The following is a 19357-nucleotide window of genomic DNA, read 5'->3' as shown; positions in this document are numbered from 1 at the left end:
GACTTACAGAAAACGTTTGACCTGTGTCATTGCCAACAAAGGGTATATAACAAAGTATTGAGAAACTTTTGTTATTGACCAAATACTTATTTTCCACCATAATTTCCAAATAAATTCATTAAAAATCCTACAATGTGATTTTCTGGATTTTTTCTTCTCATTTTGTCTGTCATAGTTGACGTGTACCTATGATGAAAATTACAGGCCTCTCTCATCTTTTTAAGTGGGAGAACTTGCACAAATGGTGGCTGACTAAAAACTTTTTTCCCCACTGTATAGGTCACCTTTGGCTTATGATATGATATTTATTCACACTGTACCAAGTACGAACAGACAAACTGCTGCCATGATTGCACTGCAACAAGTGCAGGTGGTTCAAATAATTCTGCTGCAGGGAAGAAGTACAGCATAAGAATATATATTTTTTCTTGTTTGCCAAAGAGAAGTGGGGGACTGCGGAGGTAGATGATGTGTTTGGATTGGCCCTCCCACACAGACACTTCAAACTTCACACACTGGAATTTTTATCAGGATGCAGAGGTTTTCAAGTGCTGTTCGCCTGTGGGGCTACACTGCAGTGCTTCAAAACAAACAGAGAGAAACATTGAAAGATGCATTCAATAAGACCAACTGGGAAGGACACTACTGTAGTTTACTGACGCTAGTTAGGACTGTAGTTTTCCTTTGACTGGATTTAAAACACTGGATGAGATTAAGGATCGGGAGTGATGTGACAAAATGCAAATCCCCGTATAAAAACAAAGACCTGATAAACAGTTTACTTACTGTACACACTGTACTGTACACAAAAACACTAGAGCCGTCTCTGCTGCTGTGGCATCACTAAGAGTAGCCTACATGACAGGGCAGGCGCTCAGGCAGGCGCTCAGGCAGGCGCTCAGGCAGGCGCTCAGGCAGGTGCTCAGGCAGGCGCTCAGGCAGGCGCTCAGGCAGGCGGGCAGGCAGGCGGGCAGGCAGGCGGGCAGGCAGGCGCTCAGGCAGGCACTCAGGCAGGCAAGCACTCACTGGGGCAAAAATTGATTTGCATCGCAGCTACGAGCAGCTTGTCAATATGGTGCCACGGCCCGGTAATGCAGGGAACTCTCCAGCAACATCCTGCTATGCTGACTTTATTGCATAGCACCAGTTCTAGTGTTTCCAAGTAGTCACACACTGCAATGCTAACTACAGCATCATGTTATTGGTCGAATTGCAACACAAACTGCTAAACTTAAACTATGGTTTAATTTCTAGTGTAGCTTTTGAGATGATTCCATTTCTCTCTGGAGCCCAGCCAGGCTACTTTTGGAATGTACAGAATGTTAGACATTTGATAGTCAGAATAATACAAGATAAGAAACAATAAAGCTAGTTCCATTAACCAAAACAAGCCTTATTTTCTTCCTTACATGAGGCAGAAAAAAAGAGGCAAAAGTGTAATGAAGTGAGTCTTTAGCGGTAAAGGCATTGTTGGAGAACTCCCAGAATGAACCATTTCACCCCCCAAGCCAGCTCAGCAGTTTGGGTTTCCCATGTTCCAGGCTTTCACTGCCGGAGGCCCCCTAGGCAGAGCAGAGGGAGCAGTAGAGTTCTGAAGGAAAGTAGATGGAAGACGAAAGGGGAGGTAAGTTAGCTTAAGACTAGTAGCAATGCTAAGCTACATGTACTGTACAGTATGGGGAAGGTAGTAGGGTTGGGAATTGCCAGGGACACCACGATACGATATCACAATACTTAAGTGCCGATACGATATGTATTGCAATTTTCACGATTCTATATCTATTGCGATTCAATACTGAGATTTTATTGCGATTCCATGGTCCAAACATATTGCTCACCATATGTATGCTGCAGAGGGACAAGAGAGAGCCATTAGAAAACGAGTTTTGATCAGTCATGGAAATAAGTGCTGAAAACAAATTGGCTCCCTTTTTAAAATGAAGATGGAAAACAAGCTAAGTAACAATACTGGAGTTTGTGCAGGTACAGCCAACTAGTGTAAAAATATTGTGATAGTCAAAATGATACAATATATTGTCAAAAAGAACATCCCAATATGTACAGTGCCTTCACAAAGTATTCATAGCCCTTGACTTATTCCACATTTTGTGGTGTTACAGCCAGAATTCAAAATGTGTAAAATTGATTTATTTTCTCACCCATCTACACACAATATCCCATAAAAACATGTTTTGTTTTCTGTGCAAATTTATTGAACATTAAATACAGACATATCTTATTTACATAAGTATTCACACTCCTGAGTCAATACTTTGTAGAAGCACCTTTGGCAGGGATTACAGCTGTGATTCTTTCTGGGTATGTCTCTAAGAGCTTTCCACACCTGGATTGTGCAACATTTGCCCATTATCCTTTTCAAAATTCTTCAAGCTCTGTCAAATTGGTTGTTGATCATTGCTAGACAGGTCTTGCCATAGATTTGCAAGTAGATTTAAGTCAAAACTGTCACTCGGCCACTCAGGAACATTCACTGTCTTCTTGGTAAGCAACTCCAGTGTAGATTTGGCCTTGTGTTTTAGGTTATTGTCCTGCTGAAAGGTGAAGTCATCTCCCAGTGTCTAGTGGAAAGCAGACTGAACCAGGTTTTTCCTCTAGAATTTTGCCTGTGCTTAGCTCCATTCCGTTTCTTTTTTTAAACTCCCCAGTCCTTAATGATTACGAGCATACCCATAACATGATGCAGCCACCACTATGCTTGAAAATATGGAAAGTGTTACTCAGTAATGTGTTGTATTGGATTTGCCCCAAACATAACACTTTGTATTGAGGATAAAAAGTTAATTGCTTTGCCACATTTCTTACTTTAGTGCCTTGTTGCAAACAGGATGTATGTTTTGGAATATTTTTATTCTGTATAGGCTTCCTTCTTTTCACATCTTTCAATTACGTTAGTATTGTAGAGTAGCTACAATGTTGTTGATCCATCATCAGTTTTCTCCTATCACAGCCATTAAACTCTGAAACTGATTTCAAAGTCACCATTAGCTTATGTTGAAATCCCTTAGCAATTTCCTTCCTCTCCGGTAACTGAGTTAGGAAGGACACCTGTATCTTTGTAGTGACTGGGTGTATTGATACACCATCCAAAGTGTAATTAATAACTTCACCATGCTCAAAGGGATATTCAATGTCTGATTTTTGTATTTTTACCCATCTACCAATAGATGTCCTTCTTTGCGGGGCATTGGAAAACCTCCCTGGTCTTTGTGGTTGAATCTGTGTTTGAAATTCACTGCTCAACTGAGGGACCTTACAGATAATTGTATGTGTGGGGTACAGAGATGAGGTAGTCATTCAAAAATCATGTTAAACACTATTACTGCACACATAGTGAGTCCATGCAACGTATGGGACTTGTTAAGCAAATTTTAACCCCTGAACTTATTTAGGCTTGCCATAAACAAAGGGGTTGAATACTTATTGACTCAAGACATTTCAGCTTTTCATTTTTTATTAATTTGTAAACATTTTGAAAAACAATTCCACTTTGACATTATGGGGTATTGTGTGTAGGCCAGTGACAAATTTTTTTCAATTGAATCCATTTAAAATTCAGTCTAACACAACAAAATGTGGAAAAAGTCAAGGGGTGTGAATACTTTCTAAAGGCACTGTAACTATCCATTTTTTCCCCCATCGCTAGATGGTAGCCTACATTAGTGTTGCTAAGCTAAGTGTACTGTAGAGTAGGGGGGTGTTTAGCATGAAAAAAAGAGCTGGAGTGTGGACTTCCCAGGCTGTAAATCATGTAGCCAGGGCCTTCCTCCCTCTGCTGCCATTGCAATTCCAGCTTACATTCCTGGATTTCTTTCTCATACACACACACACGCAAACGAGCACGCACACACACACACACACAGAGGCAGACAGACACACACACCAAGCTGGGCTAGAGCAAAAGCCTGCACACCCAATAGTTCTCCGGGAGAAAAGTGTGAGATGCTTAACACTGGAGGGGTCTTAATGAAATGGAAGGAAACTGGTAATGGGGTGTCGGAGCAGAGGCTCATACTGTACATCACAGGGAAAGGGATAATGCTGAAGTCTCATAACAGACAATAGGAAACGCTTCACACACTGTATCCCATTTGTCCCACAACAACAATGGAGAGGTATTGGTATTGGAAAGCCCTTTGTCTCATGCTGATAGTGGGGGTGATGCAAACTAATACGTCATCCACTGACAAGAAGAGACCGAATAGATGACCATGTGATCGGGGATCTATTGGTGGGTGAGACATCATCTCTGACCTCATCTTCAAGTCTTACTTAATCCTTTGTCACGGTCCTCAGCCTTTCTTAAAGGGAAATACGCAGGCTAGATCTCTACTGCAATCAGTGGATAGTGAAAGTCCTATTGGAGATGGAATTTTCTGTGCAGTGTGTTGCGATACACTCACCAGCCAGTTTATTAGGTACAACACCCCGTTCACGAAAATGGATCCCTCCTACAGACAGTGAGTCACGTGGCCTGCTATATAAAGCAGGCAGACAGACATCCAGTTACTGTTCGACTGAACATTAGAATGGGTAAAACGAGTGACTGAGCGTGGTATGATTGTCGGTGCCAGGCACGCCAGATCCAGTATCTCAGAAACGGCTGCCCTCCTGGGCTTTTCATGAACAACAGTGTCCAGGGTTTACCGAGAATGGTGCAACAAACAAAAAACATCCAGTCAGCGGCAGTCCTGTGGGCAAAACCAGCTCGTTGATGAGAGGTCGTGGAGAATGGCAAGAATCGTGCAAGCTAACAGGCGGGCCACAAACAGACAAATAACAACGCAGTACAACAGTGGTGTGCAAAACGTCATCTCAGAACGCACAACTCGTCGATCCTTGTCACAGATGGGCTATTGCAGCAGCCGACAACACCGGGTTCCAATCCTATCACCTAAAAAGAAAAAGCAGCAGCTCCAGTGGGCACGCGATCACCAACACTGGACAATTGAGGAGTGGAAAAACATTGCCTGGAACATGACAGCGAGTTCAGTTTAATTGAGCGGCCTGCGCAGTCCCCAGACCTCTACCCATCAGAGTATATTTCGGAATAAAAATGGAACGGGCTAAATGTACCGCCGTCCAATCTGCAGCAACTGCGTGATGCCATCACGTCAGCATGGATCTACATTCCTGTGGAACGTTTCCGACACCTTGTAGAATGCCCCAAAGAATTCAGGCTGTTCTGTAGGAAAAGGGGGGTCCGACCCGGTACTAGATGGGTGTACCTAATAAACTGGCGTGAGTGTATATGGGGCTACCTCTGCTTTGTCTGAGTGAGGGAGTGAGCATATTGTGTTATGGGTGTATTCTTGTCTGGTGAGGACTAATGCCTTCATTTCATAGACCAGTTCCTTCTTATGAGAAGACTGCTAAACCAGCTGAGGCACCACACTTCACACTCGTCGTTACAGCATATTTGTTTACCGGCCATAAACAGACTTGACTTGATGAATGGCTGAGAGGTATGTAAATCTGGACACGCACATATAGGCCGACACCATAGGCTTATTCACGCACACACAGCATGAACTGACACACAAAAACACACACGAATGCACGCACACAACAGATAAAGACTTGCAGGAACACACAAAGACACCCAGCATAGGCTTAAACATGGCAAAATAATGTATCAACCAAACAGTCACAAACACAGATGCAAAGATGTACTATGACACACACACATATACAGTGTATACACACACTCGATTCTAAGCTGCTCAACTGCATACACTCATGCCGTTATGGGGGGGCACACCCTGCCTCAGCGCTGTCAAACTGAGATTGATGGCCGTAGCTGGAGTCTGAGGCTTTACAAACCCCCCGAGTCCTGAATGCTCTGGGCCAGCTCTCACACAGCACATCTTCATACCAATCAACCACCCATTACTGCACAACTTAACCTAAAAAATCCAGCAATTTCCAGGTGGAGACAGGTCAGCATTTTCCCACCTCTATTCAGAGGAGAATCTGCGTGGGGTGTGTGTGTATGTAGAAAGGGCAAGTTGGGCAACAAAATGTGACAATATCTAGCCCTCTTCCTAACCATCTTCTCCCTCTGTTCAGACAACCATGGTCTAGGGTCTCTCTCTGTTCTCCTCCCTTCCGTCTGCTTTCCCTCCTCGTTGTGTTATCCACCACCGCTGCAGGGAAAGGAAAGCCTGAAATCTCCTGTCCTTTCTGAGCGGTCAGTCAGCTATTTATTTATAGGAAGCGGGGGATGTTAATGTGTCGATCGGCAACCTTTGGTCCACACAGCAGCCTCTGTAGGAAATAGCTGCTGCCCCTCTCCTTCATGTTTCTGCTCTGATTTATGAACTAACAGGAGGATATATTTGGTTTAATCCCAGCCCCTAAGTGATCAACCCACTTCATTTTATCTAATGCATACACACGTGTAAATACATAGACCTTTTGCTCATGTGGCAGAATAAATCATACTTAGACTATATCATACTCTTGGAGTCTACAGACCATACTCTTACAAAACCAATGGGCCTATTTGCTGACTATGGGCCTATTTGCTCCTGATCCAGTGAGTGAAAGAGAGGTGCTCTCAGCATTCAACAGCAGAGTCCCATTGCCAAGGCCACTGATTTGAAGAGAGAGGAAAGAGAAAGAGAGGACCTGACTACCTCATAGTGAGGAGAAACTGAGAGGTGTGTATGTCTAGAATCTGGACCGGGCTGGAACAGACTGACTGTGATTCCAGCGAGAGGGACGCTGAGCCGTGAAGGAGTGAGACGAAGAAAATTGATGGCTAATATCAGATGGATTAAACTAAACGCCCATCAAAAATACCTCTTCAATAAATCACAGTAGCAGTAGCAGACTGGGACTGCATCCCAAAATGCCACCATATTCCCTATATAGTGCACTACTGCAGACCGGGTCTACCTAACAGAGGAAAGAGGCAGCTCTATGGACACCTTCTATTAATATGGCATATGGTTATAGTCTACCTTGACCAAATAACATTTGCTTATAGAAGATGTATAGCCTATTTAGACATATAATTAGAAAGCACCCCCCTCAAAGTGCCTGATGACTTTAGTTACACTGCTAAGGGAGAGGTACTTAAATTGTACATTTATTCATCACTATATAAATACAGTGGGGAGAACAAGTATTTGATACACTGCCGATTTTGCAGGTTTTCCTACTTACAAAGCATGTAGAGGTCTGTAATTTTTATCATAGGTACACTTCAACTGTGAGAGACGGAATCCAGAAAATCACATTGTATGATTTTTAAGTAATTAATTTGCATTTTATTGCATGACATAAGTATTTGATACATCAGAAAAGCAGAACTTAATATTTGGTACAGAAACCTTTGTTTGCAATTACAGAGATCATACGTTTCCTGTAGGTCTTGACCAGGTTTGCACACACTGCAGCAGGGATTTTGGCCCACTCCTCCATACAGACCTTCTCCAGATCCTTCAGGTTTTGGGGTTGTCGCTGGGCAATACGGACTTTCAGCTCCCTCCAAAGATTTTCTATTGGGTTCAGGTCTGGAGACTGGCTAGGCCACTCCAGGACCTTGAGATGTTCTTACGGAGCCACTCCTTAGTTGCCCTGGCTGTGTGTTTCGGGTCGTTGTCATGCTGGAAGACCCAGCCACGACCCATCTTCAATGCTCTTACTGAGGGAAGGAGGTTGTTGGCCAAGATCTCGCGATACATGGCCCCTTCCATCCTCCCCTCAATACGGTGCAGTCGTCCTGTCCCCTTTGCAGAAAAGCATCCCCAAAGAATGATTTTTCCACCTCCATGCTTCACGGTTGGGATGGTGTTCTTGGGGTTGTACTCATCCTTCTTCTTCCTCCAAACACGGCGAGTGGAGTTTAGACCAAAAAGCTCTATTTTTGTCTCATCAGACCACATGACCTTCTCCCATTCCTCCTCTGGATCATCCAGATGGTCATTGGCAAACTTCAGACGGGCCTGGACATGCGCTGGCTTGAGCAGGGGGACCCTGCGTGCGCTGCAGGATTTTAATCCATGACGGCGTAGTGTGTTACTAATGGTTTTCTTTGAGACTGTGGTCCCAGCTCTCTTCAGGTCATTGACCAGGTCCTGCCATGTAGTTCTGGGCTGATCCCTCACCTTCCTCATGATCATTGATGCCCCACGAGGTGAGATCTTGCATGGAGCCCCAGACCGAGGGTGATTGACCGTCATCTTGAACTTCTTCCATTTTCTAATAATTGTGCCAACAGTTGTTGCCTTCTCACCAAGCTGCTTGCTTATTGTCCTTTAGCCCATCCCAGCCTTGTGCAGGTCTACAATTTTAACCCTGATGTCCTTACACAGCGCTCTGGTCTTGGCCATTGTGGAGAGGTTGGAGTCTGTTTGATTGAGTGTGTGGACAGGTGTCTTTTATACAGGTAACGAGTTCAAACAGGTGCAGTTAATACAGGTAATGAGTGGAGAACAGGAGGGCTTCTTAAAGAAAAACTAACAGGTTTGTGAGAGCCGTAATTCTTACTGGTTGGTAGGTGATCAAATACTTATGTCATGCAATAAAATGCAAATTAATTACTTAAAAATCATACAATGTGATTTTCTGGATTTTTGTTTTAGATTCCGTCTCTCACAGTTGAAGTGTACCTATGATAAAAATTACAGACCTCTCATGCTTTGTAAGTAGGAAAACCTGCAAAATCGGCAGTGTATCAAATACTTGTTCTCCCCACTGTATATAGGCCAACTTTATATTACAGTGCATTCGGACAGTATTCAGACCATGACTTTTTCCACATTTTGTTACGTTACAGCCTTATTCTAAAATTGATTAAATAAAATGTTTCCCTCATCAATCTACACACAATACCCATAATGACAAAGCGAAAACATTTTTGCAAATGTATTAAAAATATAAAAAACCTTATTTGCATAAGTATTCAGACCCTTTGCTATGAGACTCGAAATTGAGCTCAGGTGCATCCTGTTTCCATTGATCATCCTTGAGATGTTTCTACAACTTGATTGGAGTCCACCTGTGGTACATTTAATTGATTGGACATGATTTGGAAAGGCACACACCTGTCTATATAAGGTCCCACAGTTGACAGTGCATGTCAGAGCAAAAACCAAGCCATGAGGTCGAAGAAATTGTCCGTAGAGCGCCGAGACAGGATTGTGTCGAGGCACAGATCTGGGGACAGTTACCAAAAAATTTATGCAGCATTGAAGGTCCCCAAGAACACAGTGGCCTCCATCATTCTTAAATGGAAGTAGTTTGGAACCACCAAGACTCTTCCCAGTGCTGGCCTCCCGGCCAAACTGAGCAATCGGGGGAGAAGGGCCTTGTTCAGGGAGGTGACCAAGAACCCGATGGTCACACTGACAGAGCTCCAGAGTTCCTCTGTGGAGATGGGAGAACCTTCCAGAAAGACAACCATCTCTGCAGCATTCCCCAAATAGGCTTTTATGGTGGAGTTGCCAGACGGAAGCCACTCCTCAGTAAAAGGCACATGACAGCCCGCTTGGAGTTTGCCAAAAGGCACCTAAAGGACTCTCAGACCATGACAAACAAGATTCTCTGGTCTGATGAAACAAAGATTGAACTCTTTGGCCTGAATGCCAAGTGTCAAGTCTGGTGGAAATCTGGCACCATCCCTACGGTGAAGCATGGTGGTAGCAGCATCATGCTGTGGGGATATTTTTCAGCAGCAGGGACAGGTAGACTAGTTAGGATCGTGGAAAAGATTAACAGAGGAAAGTACAGAGAGAACCTTGATGAAAACCTGCTCCAGAGCGCTCAGGACCTCAGACTGGGGCGAAGGTTCACCTTCCAACAGGACAACGACCCTAAGTACATATCCAAAACAATGCAGGAGTGGCTTCGGGACAAGTCTCAATGTCCTTGAGTGGTCCAGCCAGAGCCCGGACTTGAACCCGATCAAACATCTCTGGAGAGACCTGAAAATAGAGTGACAGAGCTTGAGAGGATCTGCAGAGAAGAATGGGAGAAACTCCCAAAATACAGGTGTGCCAAGCTTGTCATACCCAAGAAGACTCGAGGCTGTAATTGCTGCCAAAGGTGCTACAACAGAGTACTGAGTAAAGAGTCTGAATACTTATGTAAATTTGATCCGTTTCTTAAAAATATAGAGTTGCAAAAATTCATAAAAATCTGTTTTTGCTTTGTCATTATGGGGTACTGTGTGTAGATTGATGAGGGGGAAAAAACATTTAATCAATTTTCGAATAAGGCTGTAACGTAACAAAATGTGGAAAAAGTCAAAGGGTCTGATTACTTTCCGAATGTACTGTATATTCATATACCATATTAATAGAAGGTATCCATAGAGCTTCTTTCATATTAGACCCAGTCTCAGACCTAGTGTGACACTCTTAGAGCTTGTACATTGATTGTGTTGTCATTTTAGTAGAGCTCGCTGCTAAAAGAGCTAAGAGTTAAGGAGCTAGCATAAACGCTGCACCAGCTGCAGTATGTGTTGAAGAGGAAAGTGTAGAGTTGCAGATAAACAGAAAGGCTGGAGGAGGAGAGTGGCTGGCGTAGTAGTGGAAGTGTTCTTTCCCTGGCATTTGGCTGACAGTCATAGGAGGCTGTGGGCTCAGCTATCATGTGTCCACTGACCTGGTTGGCTGGGAGTGGGGAGTAGAGAGAGGGGGAGAGAGAGGGAGAAAGAGAGACACGGGCTGGAGCAGGGTCTAGCCGACTGCAGAGTAAGGTGTCTACATTCTCGTCCTTGTGTGTGTGTGTGTGTGTGTGTGTGTGAGAGAGAGAGGGGGGGGAAGGGAGAGGAGCCTTGAGTCAGTGTGTTGGGGCGGTGAATGTTGCCTTTGGGACGACACTTCTGTTTAGCGCAGATAGTCTGGTGCATTATACAGACACACACCGCAGTTCTGGGTAAATGCATCTGTGGCTCTGCCGTTCTAAACACTCTCTCTCTCTGTGTGTGTGTCTGTGTGTGTGTGTGTGAGAGAGAGAGAGAGTGAACGCGAGAGAGAGCCAGAGCATTGGTGTTTCCCAGCCCATTGCCAGGTGAAACGATGGCCCTCTGCTGAACAGTAAGCCTCCATTATGAGTGATCCCCAGCTAAACAATTCCTCCTTTGTGTGCAGCTGCAGCAGCCACACACACACACAAAATGAGAGGAGGAAACGTTATGTATGTAATTTGGGTAAATGTAAAATAAATAACAAGGAATGCTTGTTGAAGTTGCCACCTACAAAGCAAAGGCCAACTGTCAACCTCAGATGTATTTTATGTGTGCTGCCCTCAAATGTGATGCTGAAAAACCCATATCCCAAATACACTACATGACCATAAGTATGTGGACACATGCTCGTTGAACATCTCATTCCAAAATCATGGGCATTATTATGGAGTTGGTCCCCCCTTTGCTGCTATAACAGCCTCCACCCTTCTGGGAAGGCTTTCCACTAGATGTTGGAACATTTCTGCGGGGACTTGCTTCCATTCAGCCACAAGAGCATTAGTGAAGTCGGGCACTGATGTTGGGCGATTAGGCCTGGCTCGCAGTCGGCGTTCCAATTCATCCAAAAGGTGCTCTGTGCAGGCCAGTCAAGTTCTTCCACACTGATCTCGACAAACCATTTCTGTATGGACCTCGCTTTGTGCATTGGGGCATTGTCATGCTGAAACAGGAAAGAGCCTTCCCCATTTCATGAAACTCCCAACAAACAGTTATTGTGCTGAAGTTGCTTCCAGAGGCAGCTCGGAACTTGGTAGTGAGTGCAACCGAGGACAGGCGATTTTTACGCGCTACCCGCTTTAGCACTCGGCGGTCCCGTTCTGTGAGTTTGTGTGGCCTACCACTTCGCGGCTGAGCCGTTGTTTCTCCTAGATGTTTCCACTTTACAATAACAGCACTTACAATTGACCGGGGCAGCTCTAGCAGGGCAGAAATTTGACGAACTGACTTGTTGGAAAGATGGCATCCTATGACGGTGCCATGTTGAAAGTCACTGAGCTCTTCAGTAAGGCCATTCTACTCCCACGTTGAAAATCACTGAGCTCTTCAGTAAGGCCATTCTACTGCCAATGTTTGTCTATGGAGATTGCATGGCTGTGTGCTCGATTTTACACATCTGTCAGCAACGGGTGTGGCTGAAATAGGAGAATCCACTAATTTGAAGGGGTGTCCACATACTTTTGTATATATAGTGTATTTAGGTGAGATAAAGACTAGGTAACCCCCAGTGAACAGCCTCGGACCACGTTAAGTAGCCTAATATCTGAGAGAGACGCTGACATGTGTCTGTGGGTGACAAAGGGTCAATAGTAAACTGCTTACGAGACCGATCGATGGGCGGAAATTTTAATGGCTGGCTTTCTACGAAGCCTGCTGCTCGGTCACTGTCTGGTGAAATTAGATTAGAATAGAGATGAACCATTCAGTTTGAACCTACAGTTAGAGCTTCATGTCTAAATTCTAGACAAAGGGGCAACTGGGAGCAGTGTATCCCATTCAGTTGTACCTATGGGGCAAACACGTCTATGGGCTAGATATAATCATTTCACAGACAATTACCAAAAACCCTCTTGGCTAAACTACAACAATCTTTGTCAGGCGGAAAGGCATTATCTTACTGGCTTTGTCAGAATCATTACCAATTAAGAGATTGCTGTCAAAAGCCAGCCTGTCTTCAATGATTCCCAATACATCTGAATTGTCTATCAATAAGCTTCTATTCCTAAATCATCCTCCTCACTCCAAAGGTTTGCCTTCCTCTCACCCTCTCCTTTCCTCCAACAACCACTCTCATCTAGTGTGGTCTTTGGTGAAAACAGAAAGGCAAAGAGCCCTGTTTTAATAAAACGCACCCTCTTTCTTTGAATAAATCATTTTGATTTCAGATCAGGGATACTTCAAGATATGTGAGGAACAAATGAAGGAAGGAAGGAGGCCTTTTTTCAGTCTTCACATAGGGTTTCTGTATGTCCTAACAGTGAAGATGGCAGCAGGCTACAGTTACACACTATAGTGTGCCTGTTCACAGAGAGAGGAAACATTGGCACTGTACGTACAGTGCATACCAACCAACCCTGAAGAAACCAGTGAAGAAAACATGTAGGCCAGGGAAGTAATACAAGAGGGAGCCGTAATCACAAAGCCCTCCTAAAACCACCACGAGGAAGGCTGAAATGCAGCAAGCAGCCACAGCACAACAGAGCCAGCATAGAGTAGACGAAACCCAGCTGGGAAACCAACAGCCATACATGCCATCTGAGAATGGCAGAAGCATAGAATTGCATTTAGAATCATAGAATGTATAGGATCTGTATGGACAAAGATCTGTGTCGAACACTTGTTCTTCAGCCAATGGTGATGTACAATGATGCAAATTATGTTTGTATTATCACTATGTGATTGTGCTGGTTAGTGGAACTCCTGGTGGAGAGAGAGTGGGAAGTCAATGCAGGATTCTGCCCAGCAAGAGAATTCAGTCTCTTCCTGGAGTCTCTCTGTGCTAACTAGTCAGAGACAATGCTGACCTCTACTGGATGTGGAGAAGAACTACATCAACATCCATCACAAACCAATCTGAGGGGATATGAGTTTCCACGCTCCTGAGATATTATCATAACAGGATTCAAAACGTTCTGGTCATCTTCCAGTTCTTGCAGATCTATTGTCTATAATTTTACATTTTAGTAATTTAGCAGACGCTCTTATTCAGAGCCACTTACAGGAGCAATTAGGGTTAAGTGCCTTGCCTAATGGCACATCGGCAGATTTTTCACCTAGTCGGCTCGGGGATTCGAACCAACGACCTTTCGGTTACTGGCCCAATGTGCTTAACCGCTAGGCTACCTGCCGACGTGTGTGTGTGTGTGTGTGTGCTTGTGAGTGCGTGCATCGTGATTATTGCGTGCGTGTGCATAATGATCTGTGTGTGTGTTCCATTATCCAGCATCCTTAATTCTCTCTAGCACCACAACAACAGTGGAGCTCTGGGCTCCCTGGTGGCATTGCAGCACCTTCTGTGTGTGTCTCCTTAGCCTGCACAGGGAGGGAACCATTGAGCAAGGCTCAGATAATAGACCTCTCCTTTCACCATATGGAGAAACACTCAATAGAGGTAGGAGTCGGCAGAAGTGGGAATTAAGCATTATGTATAGCGGATTTATGATGTAATATCCATTGGGTAACAGTGCAGATGTGACTGGTGGAAATACCTCTTTCAAGCTAACCATGCAAATGTGTGCTTATTTTGCGACGTAGAGAAACATTCTGATATAAAGACGTTACGTCACTAAATGTTAATTACACTAAAGATCCCCTCCATTTCCCCTTGAGCCAAAGAGGCCTCTTCCGCTACAGGGGTCCAGCAGGATTCCACACAGACACACACAACATGCTCAATACAGCCACACAGTTAGGGCTCTCCTACCATTCTTTCAGTATTGTCAACAATGTTATGAAGATTTATGAGCACATGCAAATCACAACCACGTAATACCACTGGCAACATCTAATATGTGGAATTCCAAAACAAAATCTAGCTACAAGACAATTCACAACCACCATGAATAGCCTAATATCACCAGCATCCTCACCACACATAGCCTACTCCACCAAACACCACATTAAACAAAGAGGTGGAGTCAAACTACAACTGTCTTCCTGAACTATGTAATCAGCAAAGATTAGCACTAGGCTATACAGTGATATTCCACTCAAAACAACTCCACAGTTTTCATTGCAATATAAATGCATCATATCACAACCAAGGTAGATACCTTGGCACACCAGAAGGTTCACCATTTTTGGACAACATTGCAGCATCGTAGTGCCCTGCTAAGTGCTTGCTTACCTGGATGGAGCCAAAGTCCACGTTCTCGTAGTGGAAGTGGGCGCACTCAGCCAGCTTGGGGAAGTGGCCTTTGGTAAAGGACAATCTGAAAGACAGAGATGGACTGTGGTTAGGACGAAGCCAGGCCTAAGGGCCTGACAGAGAATGAAGAGCGCAAAGGGGGTGGGGGTAGGGCTGTTACGGTGACCGTATTACTGCCACACCAGCAGTCATGAGTCATAACCGCAGTAAAATTCCACGTGACGGTTGAGTCACGGTAATCTCCTTTTATGCACTCTGGACATGCTTTGGTAGTACCCAACTTGCTAACTACCATCAGGTCCTAATGGCCTGGTACTCAGGGCTCTATTGTCCCTCGAACCACTCTGACAACACAAATGCAATCGAAAATTACATCAAACACTTATCATCAAAACAGTAAGCCTAACGTACTTTTAAAACTCACCTCACTGTGATGATCAATTTGAAGAAAGAAGTTCAACAGCAGGTTGAAACAGTGTAAAACATGGTTGTGGATGTTGTTTCAACGCCTAAGACAATGAAATAGACATCGCTTTCTAAGGTGATGATTAATTCAAAACATATTAGAGCTTATGCAAAGGCTTATTAGCCCAGGCCCAAAAAATAAAACCTGAATTAAAATTATGATTGTGCCATTATACAATACATTGCCTACTGCATATTATGCATGGCAGAAAAACATAAAACAAAACTGATTTAAGATGTCTTTGGTACATAATTGGTCTAGCATATACTCCAAAATTAAACAAATTCCAGTAATCGCCTTTGAGCGTGAACTGTATTATTATGCATACTGGATGGACTGGTTACCTTATGCTACGCTTCAAAATCTCTATCCATGAGTCTGGGAAAGAACGTGTAGCCATAGGTGATGCTGTTGGTTCATTGATTGTGCAGGGTGGCATACAGTTAGAATACAATTAGTGAATATGTATTTGATTTGAATAGCCTAGTAATAGGGCATTTTTTATATTTTCATAATTAAATTGGGAGACACATTACCTTTAGCTATACAGAATATCTCCACCACCATGCTTTTCCATCTCCTCCTCTCTCTCTCCTTTATTCCTTTCTCGAGCATGCATATGGGCTGTCAACAGTTAAGTGAAATACACTACATGACTAAAAGTATGTGAACACCTGCTTGTCGAACATCTCATTCCAAAACCATTGGCATTAATATGGAGTTAGTCCCCCCTTTGCTGCAATAACAGCCTCCACTCTTTTGAGAAGGCTTTCCCCTAGATGTTGGAACATTGTTACGGGGACTTGCTTCCATTCAGCCACAAGAGCATTAGTGAGGTCGGGCACTGATGTTGGGCGATTAGACCTGGCTCGCAGTCGGCGTTCCAATTCAACCTCATCGAACACCTTTGGGATGAGGTCAGGGTCTGTGCAGGCCAGTTAAGTTCTTCCACACCGATCTCGACAAACCATTTCTGTATGGACCTCGCTTTGTGCACGGGGGCATTGTCATGCTGAAAAAGAAGAGGGCCTTCCCCAAACTGTTGCCACAAAGTTGGAAGCACAGAATCGTCTAGAATGTAATTGTATGATGTAGTGTTAAGATTTCCCTTCACTGGAACTAAGGGGCCTAGCCCAAACCATGAAAAACTGCCCCAGACCATTATTCCTCCTCCACCAAACTTTACAGTTGGCACTATGCATTTGGGCAGGTAGCGTTCTCCTGGCATCCGCCAAACGCAGATTTGTCTGTCGGACTGCCAGATGGTGAAGGGTGATTCATCACTCCAGAGAACGCGTTTCCACTGCTCGAGAGTCCAATGGCGGCGAGCTTTACACTACTCCAGCCGACGCTTGGCATTGCACATGGTGATCTTAGGCTTGTGTGCGGCTGCTCGGCCATGGAAACCCATTTCATGAAGCTCCCGAAGAAACAGTTATTGTGCTGACGTTGCTTCCAGAGACAGTTTGGAACTCGGTAGTAAGTGTTGCTACCGAGGACAGACCATTTTACACGCGTCAGCCCCATTCTGTGAGGTTGCGTGGCCTAACACTTTGCGGCTGAGCCGTTGGTGCTCCTAGACGTTTCCACTTCACATTATCAATCAATAATGACAAACCTCCTGGCATTGACAACTTCGATGGAAAGCTACTGAGGATGGTAGCTGACTATAGCCACTCCTATCTGTCACATCTTTGATCTGAGCCTTGAGGAAAGTCTTTGTCCTCAGGCCTGGAGGGAAGCCAAAGTAATTCCGCTACCCAATAATGGTAAAGCGGCCTTTACTGGTTCTAACAGTAGACCTATAAGCTTGCTGCCAGCTCTTAGCAAACTGTTTGAAAAAATGGTGTTTGACAAAATACAATGCTATTTCTCTGTAAACAATTTAACAACAGACTTTCAACATGCTTATAGGGAAGGGCACTCAACATGTACTGCACTGACACAAATGACTGATGATTGGTTGAAATAAATTGATAATAAGAAGATTGTGGGAGCTGTACTGTCAGATTTCAGTGCAGCCTTTGATATTATTGACCATAACCTGTTGTTGAAAAAACGTATGTGTTATGGCTTTTCAACCTCTGCTATATCATGGATTCAGAGCTATCTATCTAATATAACTCAGTTTTCTTTAATGAAAGCTTCTCTAATGTCAAACATGTAAAATGTGGTGTACCACAGGGCAGCTTTCTAGGCCCTCTACTCTTTTCTATTTTTACCAATGACCTGCCACTGGCATTAAACAAAGCATGTGTGTCCATGTATGCTGATGATTCAACCATATACGCATCAGCAACCACAGCTAATGAAGTCACCGAAACCCTTAACAAAGATTCTGTTTTCGTATGGGTGGCCACTAATAAACTGGTCCTGAACATCTCTAAAACTAAGAGCATTGTATTTGGTACAAATCATTCCCTAAGTCCTAGACCTCAGTTGAATCTGGTAATGAATGGTGTGGCTGTTGAACAAGTTGAGGAGACTAAATTACTTCGCGTTACCTTAGATTGTAAACTATCATGGTCAAAACATATAGATTCAATGGTTGTAAAGATGGGGAGAGGTCTGTCCATTATAAAAAGATGCTCTGCTTTTTTGACACCACACTCCAAAAAGCAAGTTCTGCAGGCTCTAGTTTTGTCTTATCTTGATTATTGTCCAGTCGTGTGGTCCAGTGCTGCAAGGAAAGACCTAGTTAAGTTGCAGCTGGCCCAAAACAGAGCGGCCGTCTTGCTCTTCATTGTAATCAGAGGGCTGATATAAATACTATGCATGCCAGTCTCTCTTGGCTAAGAGTTGAGGAGAGACTGACTGCATCACTTCTTCTTTTTATAAGAAACGTTAATGTGTTGAAAATCCCAAATTGTTTGCATAGTCAACTTACACACAGCTCTGACACACACACTTACCCCACCAGACATGCCACCAGGGGTCTTTTCACAGTCCCCAAATTCAAGAAAGCATACAGTATTATATAGAGCCATTATTGAATGGAACTCCGTTCATTCTCATATTGCTCAAATAAACAGCAAACCTGGTTTCAAAAAACAGATAAAGCAACACCTCACGGCACAACGCCTCTCCCCTATTTGACCTAGATAGTTTATATGTATTGATATGTAGGCTACGTGTGTCTTATCCTAAAAATGTAGTTCTGTCCTTGAGCTGTTCTTGTCTGTTAATGTTCTGTATTGTCATATTTAATGTTTTGTGTGGACCCCAGGAAGAGTAGCTGCTGCTTTTGCAACAGCTAATGGGGATCCTAACAAAATACAAAATACCAATAACAGCACTTACAGTTGACCAGTGCAGCCCTGCAGAAATTTGACAAACTGACTTGTTGGAAAGGTGGCATCCTATGACGGTGCCACGTTGAAAGTCACTGAGCTCTTCAGTACGGCCATTCTACCGCCATTGTTTGTCTATGGAGATTGCATGGCTGTGTGCTCGATTTTATACACCTGTCAGCAATGGGTGTGGCTGAAATAGCCGAATCCACAACATTTGAAGGGGTGTACACAAGCTTTTGCATATACAGTGCCTTTGGAAAGTATTCAGACACCTTGACTTTTTCAACATTTTCTTACGTTACAGACTTATTTTAAAATTGATTAGTTTTTTTTCCCTCATCAATCTACGCACAATACCCCATAATGACAATGAAAAAAATTGTTTTACTCAGTACTTAGTTGAAGCACCTTTGGCAGCGATTACAGCATCGAGTCTTCTTGGGAATGGCGCTACAAGCTCAGCACACCTGTATTTGGGGAGTTTCTCCCATTCTTCTCTGCAGATCCTCTCAAGCTCTGTCAGGTTGGATGGGGTGCGTTGCGGCACGTCTAATCTCAGGTCTCTCCAGAGATGTTCAATCGGGTTCAAGTCCGGACTCTGGCTGGGCCACTCAAAGACATTCAGAAACTTGTCCTGAAGCCACTCCTGCGTTGTCTTGGCTGTGTGCTTAGTTGTCTTGTTGGAAGGTGAATCTTCGCGCCAGTTTGAGGTCCTGAGCGCTTTGGAGCAGATTTTC

General features: G+C 43.9%; 1 protein-coding gene across 1 annotated transcript in view; it reads right to left on the bottom strand.

The window, feature by feature from the left end:
- LOC311136268 (rho GTPase-activating protein 32-like) overlaps positions 1–19357 on the bottom strand; it is a gene marked incomplete at its 5' end in the record, with an annotated part of 157636 nt that overhangs the window by 96492 nt on the left and 41787 nt on the right. Inside the window, one exon of the mRNA XM_084170399.1 lies at positions 14841–14925. Within this exon, the coding sequence (XP_084026525.1) occupies positions 14841–14925 (85 nt within the window). The remainder of the gene's footprint in view (positions 1–14840; positions 14926–19357) is intronic.

The sequence above is a fragment of the Coregonus lavaretus genome, assembly GCF_964263955.1.
Source record: "Coregonus lavaretus genome assembly, chromosome: 10".
Taxonomy (NCBI): domain Eukaryota; kingdom Metazoa; phylum Chordata; class Actinopteri; order Salmoniformes; family Salmonidae; genus Coregonus; species Coregonus lavaretus.
Note: the sequence above shows the minus strand (reverse complement) of the source record. Positions and strands in the feature narration are given on the sequence as shown.